This window comes from Enhydra lutris, unplaced genomic scaffold, assembly GCF_002288905.1.
Source record: "Enhydra lutris kenyoni isolate GAN:26980312 unplaced genomic scaffold, ASM228890v2 scaffoldscaffold81, whole genome shotgun sequence".
Lineage (NCBI taxonomy): Eukaryota > Metazoa > Chordata > Mammalia > Carnivora > Mustelidae > Enhydra > Enhydra lutris.
In genome coordinates this window covers 519,179-535,294 of record NW_019154165.1, presented here as the reverse complement: position 1 = coordinate 535,294, position 16,116 = coordinate 519,179, and the positions used below count along the sequence as shown (strand labels likewise).

The 16,116-nt window shown below is 44.5% G+C and overlaps 1 protein-coding gene across 1 annotated transcript; it reads right to left on the bottom strand.

Moving 5' to 3' along the window:
• Positions 1-612: 612 nt before the first annotated feature.
• On the bottom strand, positions 613-6,147 carry LOC111160993 (ribosomal protein S4, X-linked). The gene is made up of 7 exons (XM_022524424.1): positions 6,093-6,147; positions 4,785-4,862; positions 4,130-4,310; positions 3,640-3,737; positions 2,171-2,342; positions 1,322-1,479; positions 613-779 (listed from the first exon to the last, which is right to left on the bottom strand). The coding sequence occupies exons 1-7, from the start codon at positions 6,093-6,095 to the stop codon at positions 678-680; spliced, it is 792 nt and encodes a 263-aa protein (XP_022380132.1). The 5' UTR covers positions 6,096-6,147; the 3' UTR covers positions 613-677.
• Between the last annotated feature and the right edge of the window lie 9,969 nt (positions 6,148-16,116).

Below are 16,116 nucleotides of genomic sequence, written 5' to 3'. Positions count from 1 at the left end.
TAAGATTTTATTTATTTGAGAGAGGGAGAATGAGAGAGAGAGCATGAGAGGGGAGAGGTCAGCAGGAGCAGCAGACTCTCTGCTGAGCAGGGAGCCTGATGTGGTACTTGATCCTGGGACTCTAGATCACGACCTGAGCCAAAGGCAGTTGCTTAACCAACTGAGCCACCCAGGGGCCCTGTTTATTATTTTTTTAAGTGAAGAATCAGTAGAACAGATGATTTCTGCCCCCCCCCCCCCCGGCTCTCCCGGCTCCTGGGTTAATTGCTGCTCCTTCTTTGACAAGTCCTTTGTGTTCTCCCTCCCATCACCCAGAGTCCAGTCTAAAAAAAGACAAAGGGGGGGCCTGGGTGGCTCAGTGGATTAAGCGTCTGCCTTTGGCTCAGGTCATGATCCTGGGGATTGAGCCCCAGGTCAGGCTCCCTGCTCTGTGGGGCGCCTGCTTCTCCTTCTCCCTCTGTCTCTCATGAATAAAGATCTTAGCCATGTATCACAGAATGCCTAAGCTTGCCTGAGGAGTCAATGTACTTTTCAAGCTGTAAGTCAAACAGGAGGCAACTATAAATGAACACAAAACCCCAACCCAAACCACAACAAACACCAAAGAGACAATTTATCGTGCTGTATGACCTTTAATTAGGTATAAAGACTTCCAATCACGTCACCTAGGGACCATTCTACCCACTACTCTGTTTGGCCGCCAGTCTCTTGTCTCTCTCTTCAGCAATGGTGAGGCGGATACCCTTTCCACGGGGAAGAGAAATCCATGGTTTGTTGCCCTGCGGGAGAAGAGAAGGAGCATTACAAGCCACCACACACTAACTCCCACTGGCAGCTTGGCACACACCGCACCTGTCATCTCATTTAAAGAAACAGAGGCCTGAGCACCTTTAGCAACAGCCAGGTAGTCTTAAGACATTCAGATGCCCATTCGGCAGAAACATCCACTGCCTGGGCCGCGGGCATCACCCTATTAAACCTGCTGCCCAAACAGATGCAAACTACAGTACCCTTCGTAGTTAATGATTTACAGTTATGGAAGCAGGTCCAAGGTGGACTACTAGCACCACCCCCATCCAGCCCCACAGGTGCAAATTAACGAACCTAAGTATAAGGCATATTCACTCCATCACTGGCACTTTTCACCAAGCAAGGTGATCAGGATTCTGTGATACTGCAAGAGCCCAGGTTGGCCCTGGCCCCGCACTGTGCTGAGCCCTACCCCGGAACAGGCTCTCCACTAGGATCAGCAGAGGCGGCTGGGAGCCAGGCGCTGCACTCCCAGTGGTCCCTGCATCTGGGCAGGGAAACCCAGACTTACTTTGCCAATAACAAAAATGTTGGACAGTCGGGTGGCAAAGCTGTTGCCATTGGCATCTTTCACGTGAACCACATCAAACGAACCAGGGTGTCTCTCTCTGTTGGTGATCACACCAATTCTTCCCAGGTTAGCACCCCCAGTCACCATACACAGATTACCTGGGGAGAAGAAGTAATCTGCTTAGAGCCCGGCACCATGCCAACTCATAACCCAATGTGACAAATGACAAGAGACAGCTTTAAGACAAAATTAGTCATTTTTCCCATTTTACTTCTCTGGATAGGTTAGCCAAGCAAGGACTCTCAGGGTTCTCTTAGGATGTACCCCACCCCTCTCTCTCACACCTAAAGATCCGCCCAGAATATTCTGAGCATTAGGGCCTCTCTGGAAGTGAACATACTATACTACACATACCTGGCTGGCTGTTTCTGCCCTCCGCCCAAGGGAAACCTGGTCATGTTTCAACCCCTCACAGCTCCCCAAGGCCGCCACTCCCCCCATTCAGAACACATCCCCATCACTACCAAGCCATGCTGAAATGAAACACCATGAAGTTCTACACATTGCTTGCCCATTTCTTCAAATGTCACGAGTTGCCCCTTCCCCATCCCTTACTACATCAAAAAACCTCCAGCTCTGGTTGCTAATTAGGTGTACATCTGAACCTAAGAGGGTTCAAAACAAAACCAAACCCTGTACCCTAGCCCCAGTGCAAATCCTAATGCTTGATTACATTCCTGAGAGAGAGAGAGAGAGAACAACAAGAGTAAAGAATAGCTCTTATACCCAGGCTTTTAAGAAAATGCCCAGACAAAATAAAGACGTCCAGGTAGCACTGAGGCTGCTTACCAGTGTCAAACTTGATGAAATCAGTAATCTTTCCGGTTTCCAAATCAATCTGAATGGTGTCATTGACCTTGATGAGGGGATCAGGATAGCGGATGGTGCGAGCATCGTGAGTCACCAGATGGGGGATTCCTTTTGTCCCCACAAAGATCTTTCTCACTTTGCACAACTTGTACTGGAAACACAAGTTCACCACATTTAGTTTAGCTTACATGCACCATGCTCCAAAATGTAGCAAAAAGTAATTTCAAAACCCCAAGTCACCGTGTTAGAAATGCAATCATCAGTTAAAGGCAACAGCCCTACACAGGAACTGCTGGTTTCCCGAAGTACAGAACGGTGTCCTGGACTTGACTTCCTACCCCCTGTAAATTTCTTTTGTGCTGTCCCTCTCTAAGGTCGTCTTCCTGTTAGGGCTTTTCCTTGTACCACACTCGTTCAAGTCCAAGGGATCAAAGGCTCTACAACCTCCTAATTCACCAACAGGGGGACTCCCTCAGTGCATGGGCTGATCACCCTGCTTTCCAGAGGCTGTTTCAGCCTCAGAGGTGACCTGAATTTTCCCCTCCAACTTACCAGCATCAGCCCCCTAACAAGCGCCTCTGGGCGGCTCTTTCTTTCACACAACTGAGTTTTGTCTCACCAACTGCAATTGCATTACCAGTGCCCCTAATCAACAAACATTTCACACAAGGCATGTGGACCTTGGACTTTCGCTCCCTGACCTTCCCCAAGTAAATCAAATCACCTTGATGCCACTGGACATACCCCCCAGCCTGCTGAGAACGAGGCAGCTAAGGCAATTAGGAACTGAAACATCCAATTGAATTAACCTTCATTTATAGCCAGTAATTCAAGGGGCCTTAAACTTTTGTGTAAAACCACTACAACAAACTGGATTAAATAATCAATGTCTGTAATCTTTTTTAGGGGAACTATCTCAAACAAATGCCCGAAGGATGACCATTCTCCTCCATTAACACCTTTCCTTTCCCCCAGAGTAAAGCTAGAGCCACAAATGGAGACATGACAAAGAGCCAATCAGATTGGACTAATATTGGTTTTCTGGTCCCTTGTACTTAAAAGGACCCATACTTCAGGTACTAATAAATCTTAGAAATCACTTTCTTTGCCTCTAGAAGACAACCTGGAAGCCACTGTTAAACTAGAAAATTTTTTCTGCCATAAAATAAAACGATCTTTGAAGGTGTTAACTTCAAATGGGGATCAATTATTAGATATCCAGCGACAAACTGTGATGCCACTCTTAGCAGGACTTTTAATAACATGACATGCAACTGCACACACAACAGAATCCCATCCAACTTAACTGGCTATTTTCAGGTATACCTGAAGTTAAGTAATCTTTATCTACCTCACTGCAACGGACTAGGCCCACATACTCACTCCAGGCTCTCACTTAGAACCAAGTAACTTTCTGAATGAAAACCCAGCTTGTTTGGAATGCTCACCTTGGCCTCCTCGAGTGTAATCCGATGAACAGCAAAGCGACCCTTGGTATCATAGATCAGACGGAAATTCTCTCCAGTCTTGTCAATGCTGATGACATCTGACATCAGAACAGTAACTAAGGTTACTATACAGCCCCACTACCTCATGCCGAGTAACCACACCACTAGAAAAACCACCCTATGCTTCCCATTTCAAATTGGGACAAGAACTCCTGAGACCAATGATGACAGCTAGCCAATCTCTTAATGTTTCAAAACCCTGTTTTTATGACATGCAAAACTCAAAGTGAATTGGAATTCGGTTTTGAGAAATGATTCATGACTCTTTACAGCCCTACGCTAGGTTAGTAACGAAACGGAAGGGCAAAGTCATGCTTTACTTCTGTGACTGATTAAAAAAAGCCCACCAATATTCAATATGACCGCCATTTTGGAGAGGAAGAGAAAACCAAAAGGAGCCAGCACGAAGCGCCCACCACCAACCACTTACCCATAAAACCAGCAGGGTATGTTATATCAGTTCGGACCTTGCCATCAATCTTAATAAAACGCTGCATACAGATCTTCTTTACTTCATCTCCTGTTAGAGCATACTTAAGTCTGTTCCTTAAGAAAATGATGAGAGGAAGACACTCTCTCAGCTTATGGGGACCAGTAGATGGGCGAGGAGCCTGTAAAATGATTTAAAATTAGCTTAAACGTACGTTGGGATTCACTCAAAGCCACTTCCTACGTCCTGAAATCCATTAAAATAGACACCAAGTCTGTTCACCAGCCCCCGAATTTGGGTAAACAAGAGGTGTTCAAAACTTGTCAAACTATTCCAAACGAAAAAGCTTTATAGCATCTTTCCCTTTCAGAGGTCCAGGCCCATTAGGAACGTTTGAGTTTGGAGTCCACATAAGTGTACTATATGGTATATGGAATGAATGAGGCAGAGCTAAGAGGCGGAATGCACTTAGGTAGCAGAATGCCTTCAAAAACAGGATGACAAGAACACTCTACCCATAATCCTGTGCCCAAATAATTTACAGATAAAAGTAATCAGGGATGCCTGGTACATAAAGAAGTATAAAACAGGTTCCCTGAACGTGTCCCTCAAGGTACTTACAATTTATCATATATGCTTACAATATGATACTTACGAACACACCAGTCAGTTTATCCAGCATCCAATGCTTTGGAGCTGCTACACGCTTCAGATGTTTCTTGGGACCACGAGCCTGAAGGAGAATTTCAGGGTTTTAGATTTCACTGCCATTAAAACGGTTACAGGTTGTTTCAAGAACAGCTTACCAATTCTCTTAACTTCTTCAAAGAACTCAGTCTCCTGCTGCCTCTCCAGCAAAATGTGTGGTTAGAAAGTGTGGGGCCAGTGACAAAATGCACAGAAGCAAAAGCGTAGTTATGTAGCAAATACTATAGGTTCCATCAACTTCAACTGCCCCCCTCTGCTGGACAGAGATTAGGAATTACTGTCTTTGGGGAGGGCTCTAAGTATTTTCAAAGTTACTGCTTAAAAGGACGCCCACTTTGGGGCACCTGTGTGGCTCAGTGGGTTAAGCCTCTGCCTTCAGCCCAGGTCATGATCTCAGGGTCCTGGGATGAGCCCCACATCAGGATCTTTGCTCAGCAGGGAGCCTGCTTCCCCCTCTCCATCTGCCTGCCTCTCTGCCTACTTGTGATCTGTCAAATAAATATATAAATAAATAAAATCTTAAAAAAAAAAAAAGCGTGCCCCCTTCTTGAGGCTATCTCCCCCGTCCCCCAAAACCGTTCTGGCAAAATGGCCAAGGGTTGGACACTGTGGCACGGGGCGAGCCGGCAACAGAAATGGGCAAGAGTTCAATCTGTGCTGCTACTCGGTTACTCTGTCACATAGCAAAGTTTTCCCAACTTCACCACCTGGTTACAAAGTGTCTGGTGCATGCAACAGTCACCTGCTCTCAGCAAAACCACGTGCTAAGAGCTGCTCTCTCGTACTCAAGGGCACAAGATGAGAACTGCTTTCACTTTATAATGCGGAAGCATGTTAACGTCGTGTACACATGCTTACCAGCCACACTACGTCAAGTCAGGCCGTACCAAAAATAAATAGATACATAAATAAGTAACAGCGACTAAGAAAATGCTTCTTGGCCTGGCTTACCCAGCACCCACCCGCCCCGGACCCATCATCCATCCCCCCACTCCGCCCCGGCCGGAGATGGGATGCGTGGTCGGGCAGGCATCTTGGCCAGGCCAGACACCGAGGCCTTCCCGCCAGTGGCACCCATCTCCCCCTTCCTCCGGGGCCACAATTCGCTCTCGAGCCCGCCTGGTCCACCCGCAGGTCGCAGTGCCTTCGCCTCCCCCCGACTACCCCCTGCGGTGACCCCGGAGCTCCGGGTAGCCCCAGCTCTGGAAGGATGGAAGCTGATGGACCCCGAGAGCTCGCGAAGAAGCCTCCTTACCATGGCTGCGCTAGGAACGAAAAGAGAACCGCCTTCTTCCGGTACCCGAGAAAAGAAGGTCGGAGGCTGCGCGCGACGGAGCCGCAAACGCTCCGCCCAGTTCCGCCCTTTCCCAGAGCACCCGGATTCTATCTTGCCACCTGCTGGTGGGAGGTCATAGGGTCGAAGCTTGGGCGATTTTCTCTTTCTCCAGCCTCCCCCCGCAACCAATATTTGCTGAGCGCCTCGGGTACGCTGTGATTTAGTGTTAGCTGCTGGAAATACAAGATGAGCTAGACATGGTCCCTTCCTTCGAGGACAGGGCAGAGTGAGGCTAATTGAAGTCCCACGTACAAGAGATTGTAAAATCAGTAGAACGTATTTTTTTTCTTAACATATAATGTATTGTTAAAGGGGTGCAGGTCTATGATTCATGAGTCTGAGTATTCTCAGCAGAATGTATTTTAATAGATATTTAATATTAATTCTGAAACATATTTTGTTTGTCCCTTTTTCCGAGTTCCCTTGAGCCAGCCAAACTGCCCATCCTGTAAATTGGGAAGAACCAACATTTAAAAAAAAAAGATATTTATTTGAGAGAGAGAGAGAGAACGCACCAGAGCAGGGGGAGGAGCAGAGGGAGAGGGGAGAGAGAACCCCAAGCTGACTCGGGGCTGAGTGCGTAGCCCAGGGAGGGGCTCCATCCCATGACGCTGAGATCCTGACCTGAACGGAAATCTGAACCACCCAGGCGCCCCCAGATAGACCCAACATTTTTATTCTCTCTTGCTTCTCCCAGATCGCTTAGGTGGTGGAGTGTAGGGGGCAGGAGGGTAGGATCCTTGCTAGAACCTTGGCACCCTGCCCCTAAGTTCCTATAGCACACTTTTGGCACTTACCATGAAGTCTAAGGGAAGAGAGGAGACATTAGAGACCATCTGGTTATCTTACCAAAACTTAGATCTAATCATACTACTTTCCTACTTTGAAACTGCCCTTGGCCCTCCTACCTGGTCTCTCAGGTCTCACCGCCTTTCACCTGCCTCTGACTGCCCCTGGACACTCATTGCTCCCTTCCCCCATCCTAAACCTCAAAGCTTAAGCCACTCCAAACTATTTACCACTCTCAGAAAGCTGCCTCTTTCAAGCGTCCTGCCTGTGGACCTGATGATTCCTCAGCCTGGACCTGCCATGGGAACAGCCCACTCCCCTTTTCTGGGTATCTAGTCCCACTCCTCAGCCTCAGGGATACCTAACAACTCAAGTCCTTCTGGCTTGCTCTGTGAGCCTGCAGCCCCTGCAGGCACGGTCAATCCCACATTCCTCTGCCTCAGAGCCCTTTGTTCAAACACGGAGAAAGAACTTAGCACATTGCACATTGCAGTGTAATGAGTAGTGTCCTCGTCTGTCCTTCACTAGACTGTGAGCATCTCCGTGATCCCCATAACAGAGACTGCCCTAATTCATCTGGTCAGGCCCTTTGCCACCTAACAGAGAGCTTGGTGCTGTGTCCAGCACTTGGTAAATACGTGTTGAATGAATAAATTGAGTCAACAGCCCACTCATTCTACCAAGACTTACTATGTTACCCCTCAAGAGTATCCAGCCTGTGCCTAAACTCCTCCCACCACGGGGTCAAGCTCATTACTCAGGAGGTCCTGCTTTATGTGTCTCTACACCCCCCCCCCACTTTACCCAGTCTGCAAAGGTGCAAGAGAGGAAAAAATTGTTGGCTCTTCTCAACCAGACAGTGCTGACTAGGAGGGCAGGGACTCCTCTCTATCTGAAACCAGGCCCATAGTGAAGCATGCTATAAATGATTATTGGAAAGGAGGGACAATGGACGGGAGGTGGGAATTAGAGAGAGTGAAGGTGATAAGACAATGAATGGACGGGGAATACTGAGATTTTCCATCTGAGGTCATTGGAGGAGATGGTGGTACAGTGAACAGAAATGACGGGATTTGATTTGGGAGTGAGGAACAACCATGGGACTCGCAGCCAGAGAGCGTAGGAGAAATGGGGGCTAGAGCTGCAGAGTTTACTTAGTCAAGATCCCACAGCTAGTTAGGGGTGGGGGTGGGGTGAGGAGCTGGTCTCTTGCCTCCCAGGTCAGTGGTTTGTTTACTTTTGTACCACAGCTTGTCCAAGGACTTGAGGGAATCCAAGTACCTTTTTCAGTATACATGTTTTTTTCCTCTGTCAGTTTGTATTTATGCGCAAAGACATTCTAACAACAACGAGGGGAATTTGCAAAGAGCTTAAGAAAATCACAAACAGTACCTCCCCAAACACCCTAAACACATCATCTGTATTCATTTGTTCCTTTTCCTGTTCTCATTCTGATCAGTTTGTGTGCGTGCATACTTCTACATAATTTTAGTCCTAGCATACAGACCATTTTGTATTCTGCTTTTATTATATAATAAACACTTTCTGAGTTGCTACATAATCTTCATAATTAGTATTTTAACAGCTGCATCATATTCCGTTAAATGGCTGTCCCGTAATTAATAAAAGTTCTCTATTGTTGAACATTAAATTTTTTGCACTTTTTCTGTATTATGAATGCTGCTATAGTGAGCCGTTTTCCTTCATAAGCTTTTTCCTTCTGTTGAACGACTTTTTAAATTTAAATTTAAATTTTTGTTTTTGTTCTTTGTTTTTTGTGGGTTTTTTTTTTGTTTTAAATATTTTATTTATTTATTTGACAGAGAGAGACACAGCGAGAGAGGGAACACAAGCAGGGGGAGTGGGAGAGGGAGAAGCAGGCTTCCTGCTGAGCCGGGAGCCAGATGCGGGTCTCGATCCCAGGGTCCTGGGATCTTGATCTGAGCCGAAGGCAGATGCTTAACGACTGAGCCACCCAGGTGCCCCTAATTTTAATTTTTGAATGATTTCTTTAGAAGAAATCCATTTCTTCACCCAATATTTACTGAGCGCCTACTCCGTGTCAACCTCAGTATTACCAACCAGGGAGGCAGAGCTGATTAAGATCTCGTTCCGTTCTTCGGCTTGCAAGGAATTCCCATTACAATGGGAGAGGCCAGCTGGGAGGAGGGGACAGAAAACCAGGAGAAGCTCACCAGAGAAAAGATGGTGGCGAGGCAGTCTGGAGCACAGAGGGCCTCTAAGCCATTAAGAATCTTGGACTTTAGCCTGTAGGTATACAATGGGTGGGGGTGCATTGACTTATTTGAAGGACAACACAGAATCAGCTTTGTATTTTATAAAGGTAACTCCCATGGCTCCCTGTAGAATGGCTTGAAGGAAGTGTCAGTGCCTTGGAGGAGATGGGTCAGGGCTATTTCAACAATACAAGCAAGAAACAGCAGGTGAGACCCACATCCGTGACTATGGGGGTGGGGGAAGAGGCAGATTCAAAAGACATTGCAGATGGAGTATTGGCAGGAGCTGATGGAAAAGATGAATGTGCAGAAGTGAGGGACAAAGAGGCAATTAGGATGACTCCCAGGTTTTTGGCTTGGTGACTCAGTAGTGCATTCACTGAGAAAAAGGAGGAGGCGTTCTTGCTTTGAGTGAGATGCACAGCTGAGGAGGGGGACATCAGATCAGAGATGTCTTATAGGCTGAGGTCTGCAGGTGCACGATCTGTGCTGGCGACTCACATTTGGAAGAACAGGTGCGTCTGGGCTCAGCCCATGAGAGTGGTTGGCAGCAACTGCTGGAGAAGGAGCACTATGTTAAGAGTCTGAACACTTTGCAGTCATGTATGCGTATTGCCAAAAACCTTTTTCCGAAGATCCTTTCAATTATACTGTCCTCGTGGCAGCCTGGTAATTACTTATTCTTAATTTTCACTAATGTGATTGTTTTAATTTGCACTTAAAAAACTACTTGTGAGGGTGAACATTTTGCCGTATGCGTACTTACCCGGTCCATTTCCTCTTGCGTGAAGTATCTCTACCCATTTATCTTTGGGAGACGTGTTGTGTTTGTCTGATCGATTTGCATGAGTGCTTTATGAAACCTGGAAGTTCAGTTTCTGTCATATTTGAGGCAGATATATTTTTTTTTATTTATTCATTCGACAGAGAGAGATCACAAGTAGGCAGAGAGGCAGACAGAGAGAGAGAGAGGAGGAAGCAGGCTCCCCACCAAGGAGAGAGCCCGATGCGGGGCTCGATCCCAGGACCCTGGGATCATGACCTGAGCCGAAGGCAGAGGCTTTAACCCTCTGAGCCACCCAGGCGCCCCTTGAGGCAGATATTTTTACCATTTGGTTATTTTCCTTTGAGTTACATTTTTCTGTGTACAACGTTTCAAAATTTTATAGAACTCAATCTATCGATCTTTTCTCTTGCAATTTCTTCCTGTCAATTCAAAACTTAGAAGGTTACCATCAGTTCAAAGATCTGCTAAATACTCAATACTGTTTAACAGCATATATTTAATTCTGTATCAGCCTGGGGTTGATAAAGACAAACAGAAAAAAGAAAAAGAAAAAATTCTATTTTCCCCAAACGGCTAACCAATTTTCTCACTACAGTGTATTGAATGATCTTTCTCTGCTCTGTTGTGTTCTAAGAACTGCCTTAGCATTAAATGAAATCACACAATACATGGTTCTATTTCTTTAAGTGTGGGCTTGGGAGGTGGAGCCTATGGTGAGGAGAGAACTGAGACATATGAATCCCCAAGTATCCTGTCCCAGGTTACCAGAGGGAAGGGACGTATATGAGTGGTTCATGGTCATATGTGATGCTACGAGTGGAGTAGTCCAAACCCCTGACTCCCCGTCTTAAAGAGTAGCCCTTCATGGCTTATGTTCCCTGATCCACTAATTGTTAGCAACCAATGAGCCGGCACCGTCTTCTCTTCCATTTCTCACACTGCTGGGACATAGTGAGGCAGAGTGGAAAGAGCACAGTTTGGATCTGTCCCTGTGTGCGCATGAACAAGTGGCTTCACGTCTCTGAACATCAGGTTACTGGTCAGAAAATAAGGATAACAATCCTTACTCTTCAGTTGGTTGTAAGGATCAGGGAAGGTGTGTCAAGTTCACAGAACATAGTAGTGACTCAGTCAGTGAATTCGTACTCCAATTCTCTCCTGACCACTCGTGGCTACTCCCGTAAACTTATTTTTAAAACAGCTTTATTGAGGGATAATTGACACACAATACAGCACACATATCTAAACTATATGGTTTGGGGGTGCCCAGGTGGCACAGTTGGTTAAGCGTCGAACTCTTGGTTTCCGCTCGGGTTGTGATCTCAGGGTCGTGATCCTACGGTCGTGAGATCGAGGCCCTCATGGGGCTCTGTGCTCAGTGTGGAGTCTGCTTTGGGTTCCATCTCCCTCTCCTGTCCCTCCTGCTTGTGCGCACTCTCTCTTGTAAATAAATCTAAAAAAAAAAAATAAATGTATTTATTTATTTCAGAGAGAGAGAGAATACAAGGGTGGGGGAGTGGGGGAGGAACAGGGGGAGAAGCAGACTCCCCACTGAGCAGAAAGCCCCATGAGGGGCTCAATTCCACAACCCCAGGATCATGAACCAAGCCAAAGGCAGATGCTTAACTGACTGAGCCACCTAGGTGCCCCAATAAATAGATTTAAGAAATATATATACAGTTTGACACATTTTGATGGATGAATATACCTAAAATAACCAACACAACTAAGAGAAATGAACATGTTCTTCACCCTGAAAATTTCCTCTTGTTCCTTGGTAATCCCTCACTCCAACCCGTCCTCCTGCATTCCCAGGCAGTTACTGGTCTGCTTTCTCTCACTACTGATTAATTTGCATTTTATAGAATTTAAAAGAAATGGAAATCTTACAGTATGTTCTCTTTTGTCTAGCACCTTTCACTCTGCATAGTTAATTTCGAGATTCATCCATATTTTTTGCATTGTATCAATAGTTTATCATTTTTTTAAAAAGATTTGTTTATTTATTTGTCAGAGAGAGAGAGAGAGAGAGAGAGAGATCACAAGTAGGCAGAGAGGCAGGCAGAGAAACAGGGGGAAGCAGGCTCCCCGCTGAGCAGAGAGCCCAATGCGGGGCTCAATCCCAGGACCCTGAGACCAGGACCTGAGGTGAAGGCAGAGGGCTTAACCCACTAGCCACCCAGGGGCCCCAATAGTTTATCGTTTTTATTGCTGGGTAGTAGTTCATTGTGTGGTAAACCACAATGAGCTCATCCATTCACCTACGGGTCGACATTTGGGTTGTTTCCAGTTTTGGCCTGTGAACATTTCCACACAAGTCTTTTTATGGACAGATATTTTCATTTCTCTTTGCAAATACCTATGATTGGAATGGCTAAGTCATATAGGAAATGCATATTTCACTTTTTAAAAAAACGCCAGATAGTTTTCCAAAGTGGTTGTAGTATTTTACATTGCCATGAGCAGTTACGAGAGTTCCAGTTGCTCCACATGTTGAGGTCAGTCTTTTTAATTTATTTACTTTTATTGTGGTAAAATATACACAACATAAAATTTACCATTTTCACCATTTAAATTTTTTTTGATTTTAATTTTAATTTTAATTTATTTTATTTTTTAAAGATTTTATTTATTTATTTGTGAGAGAGAGAGACAGAGTGTACAAGCTGGTGGAGAGGCAGAGGGAGAGGGAGAAAAACTCCCTGCTGAGCAGGGAGCCCAATGTCGGGCTCCATCCCAGAATCCCAGGAACATGACCTGAGCTGAAGGCAGACTCTTCACTGAATGAGCCACCCAGGCAACCCCATTTTGGCCATTTTTAAGTGTAAAATTAAGTGGCATTAAGTATGTTCATGATGTTGTACAGCCATCACCACTATTCATTTCCAGAATTTTTTTTGTCTCTGAACAGAAACTCTGTATGCATTAAACAATTGTTCCCCTTTCCCCTCTGCCCTCAGCCCCTGGTAACCTCTTTAAACCTTCTGTCTCTATGTGAATTTGCCTATTCTAGGTATCTTAGGTAAGCAGAATTATATGCTCCTTGTTCTTTTCCACCTGGCTTATTTTACTTAGAGTATTTTCAAGGTTCATCCATGCTGTAGCATGTCTCATATTTTCATTATTTTAAAAGTCTGAATAATATTCCATTTCAGGTATACCCTGCAGTTAATCTATTTATCTGTTGATGGACATTTGGGTCTCTTCCACCTTTTGGGTATGTGAGTGTTGCTGCAATGAACATGGGTGTACAGGTATCTGTTTAAGTCACTTCTTTCATTTCTTTTGGCTCTCTACCTGGAAGTGAAATTGTTGGACCATGTGGTAATTCTCCACTTAACTTTTGAGGAATTGCCAAATTATTTTCCACAGTGGCTGCACCATTTTCCACTCCCAGCAGCAATGGGCAAGGATTCCAAATCTCTCTGTCTTCACCAACACCTATTAGTTTCCATTAAAAAAAATAGACATTCTAATTGGTAAGAAGTGGTATCTCATGATGGTTTTGATTTGCATTCCCCTAATGATTAGTGATGCTGAGCATCTTTTCATGTGCTCACTGGCCATTTGTATACCTTCTTTGGGGAGATGTATATGCAAATCCTTTACCTATTTTTGGATTGGGCTGTTAGTTTTGTTGCTGTTGAGCTGTAAAAGTTATATATGTATTCTGGATACTTATAGGTCTATGATTTGCGAATATATTCCCCCATTCTGTGGGTTGTCTTTTCACAATCCTGAGTCCTTTGATACACAAATATTTTTAATTTTGGTGAAGTACACTCATCTGTTTTTTCTTTTGTTGCCTATGAAGGCCAGTCTTATTAATTTTGGCCATTCTAATAGATGTATAGTGGTATATCATTGTGGTTTTATTTTGCCTTTCCCTGATAGCTAATGATGGACATCTTTCCATGTGCTTCTTTGCCATCCAAATATCTGCTCAAATGTTTTGCCTGTTTCTCAAACTTGAGTTGTTTATTTTCTTATTGCATTTAAGTGTTATTTATATATTCTGGATGAAAATCCTTTATCAGCTATGTGATTTGCAAATATTTTCTTCAAGTTTGAGGTTTGTCTTTTATTATTTTTTAAAGATTTTATTTATTTATTTAATTGACACACAGAGAGAGACAGAGAGAGGGAACACGAGCAGGGGGAGTGGGAAAGAGAAGCAGGCTTCCCATCAAGCAGGGAGCCTGATGAGGGGCTCGATCCCAGGACCCTGGGATCATAACCTGAGCCGAAGGCAGACGCTTAAGGACTGAGCCACCCAGGTGCCCCTGTCTTTTTTTTTTTTAATTTTATTTATTTATTTGAGAGATCACTAGTAGGTAGAGAGGCAGGCAGAGAGGGAGGAAGCAGGCTTCCTGCTGAGCAGACAGCTTGATGCAGGGCTCGATCCCAGGACCCCAAGACCACGACCTGAGCCGAAGGCAGAGGCTTTAACCCACTGAGCCACCCAGGTGCCCCATGTCTTTTTTTTTTTTAAGAGATTTATTTACTTATTTGAGAGAGAATGAGAGCATGTGTGTGAGCAGGGGGAGGGGCAAAGGGAGAGGGAGGGAATCCTCAGGCAGACTCTCTGCTAAGCACAGAGCCCAATGGGAGAGCTCAATCCCAGGACCCTGAGATCACCACCTGAGCTGAAGTCAAGAGCTGGACACTCAACAGACCGAGCCACACGGGCACCCCCAGCTTTTCATTTTTTTAAACAGTGTCTTTCAAAAAGCCAAAGTATTTAATTATGATGAAGTCCAGTTTATCAGTTGTTTTTTCTTGTATGGATTATGCTTTTGGTATTGTATCTAAGAAATCTTTGTCTAACCTAAAATCATATACATCTTCTCCTACGATTTCTTCTAGAACTTTAATAGTTCTAGATTTTACATTTAGGTTCATGATTCGTTTTGTGTTAATTATTGCTTATGGATATCCAAATGTTTTAGGATTTGTTGAAAAGATAATTCCTTTTGGCCACTTCTGGTTACTTCCTCATGAAACTTAAAAAAAATCGTTCTAATCATATAAGTTGCAGATGAATATATTCTCCTTATAATATATAAAATAATTTTTTACCACTTTTACATTCCATCTTGCTTCTCCCAACACTCCCCACCAGATAGCAACTCTAACAACATCAATTTGAAGTGTATCCGTCCAGATATTTTTCTACATATGGATACACATACACACATACACACACACATACAATATTGTATGCTTTGTTTTGTTTAGATATGCTCATAGTGTATGTATCATTCTGAGTCTAGCTTTTTGGTACATGACAACACTTCTCAGAGATCTTTCCATGCTAGAACATAGAGCTCTATTTCATTTTCTTTAGCTGATTCATAGTATCCCATAGGATCACTATAACTTACTTTGTTTCATCATTGCTTGCTTTTTTAGGGGGGCTGTGCAGAGGGAGAGTGAAAGAGAGAATCCCAAGCAGGCTTCATGCCTAGTGCATGAGCCTGACACCAGGCTTGATCTCACAATCCTGAGATCATGACCTGAGCCCAAATCAAGGGGCAGATGCTTAACTGACTGAGCCACCCAGGCACCCTGAACCATTGCTTTATTAATGGATATTTAGGTAGTTTAGCTTAAAAAGTTTTTAAAAGATTTTATTTATTTGAGAGAGAGCTAGAGTGAGAATGAGAGAGAGAAAGAGAGAGAGAGAGAGAATAAGCAGGGGGGAGGGGCAGAGGGAGAGGAGAAGGAGACTCCGCCTGAGCAGGGAGCCTGACAAGGGACTCAATCCCAGGACCCTGGGATCATGACATGAGCTAAAGGCAGATGCTTAACTGACTCAGCCGCCCAGGTGCACCTATCTTTAAATTTTTTGATTAAATTAAAAAATTTTAGGTAGTTTCAATTTTTTTTCTACCGCTATAAAGAATGTTGTAGGCGAACATCCCTAAATCTGCTTTTGGTACCCATGTGTTTCCCTAGGTAGATACCGAAAAGTAGAATTTATTCAACAAATACCTATATAACACTTACTGTGTGCTAAGCGCTGTTCTAAATGCTTTACATATATGGACTCCTTTAATCCTCGCAGCAACCCCATGTTTTCATCCTTCCTTTACAGATGAGGAAACCAAGGCACAGAGAGGTTAGACAA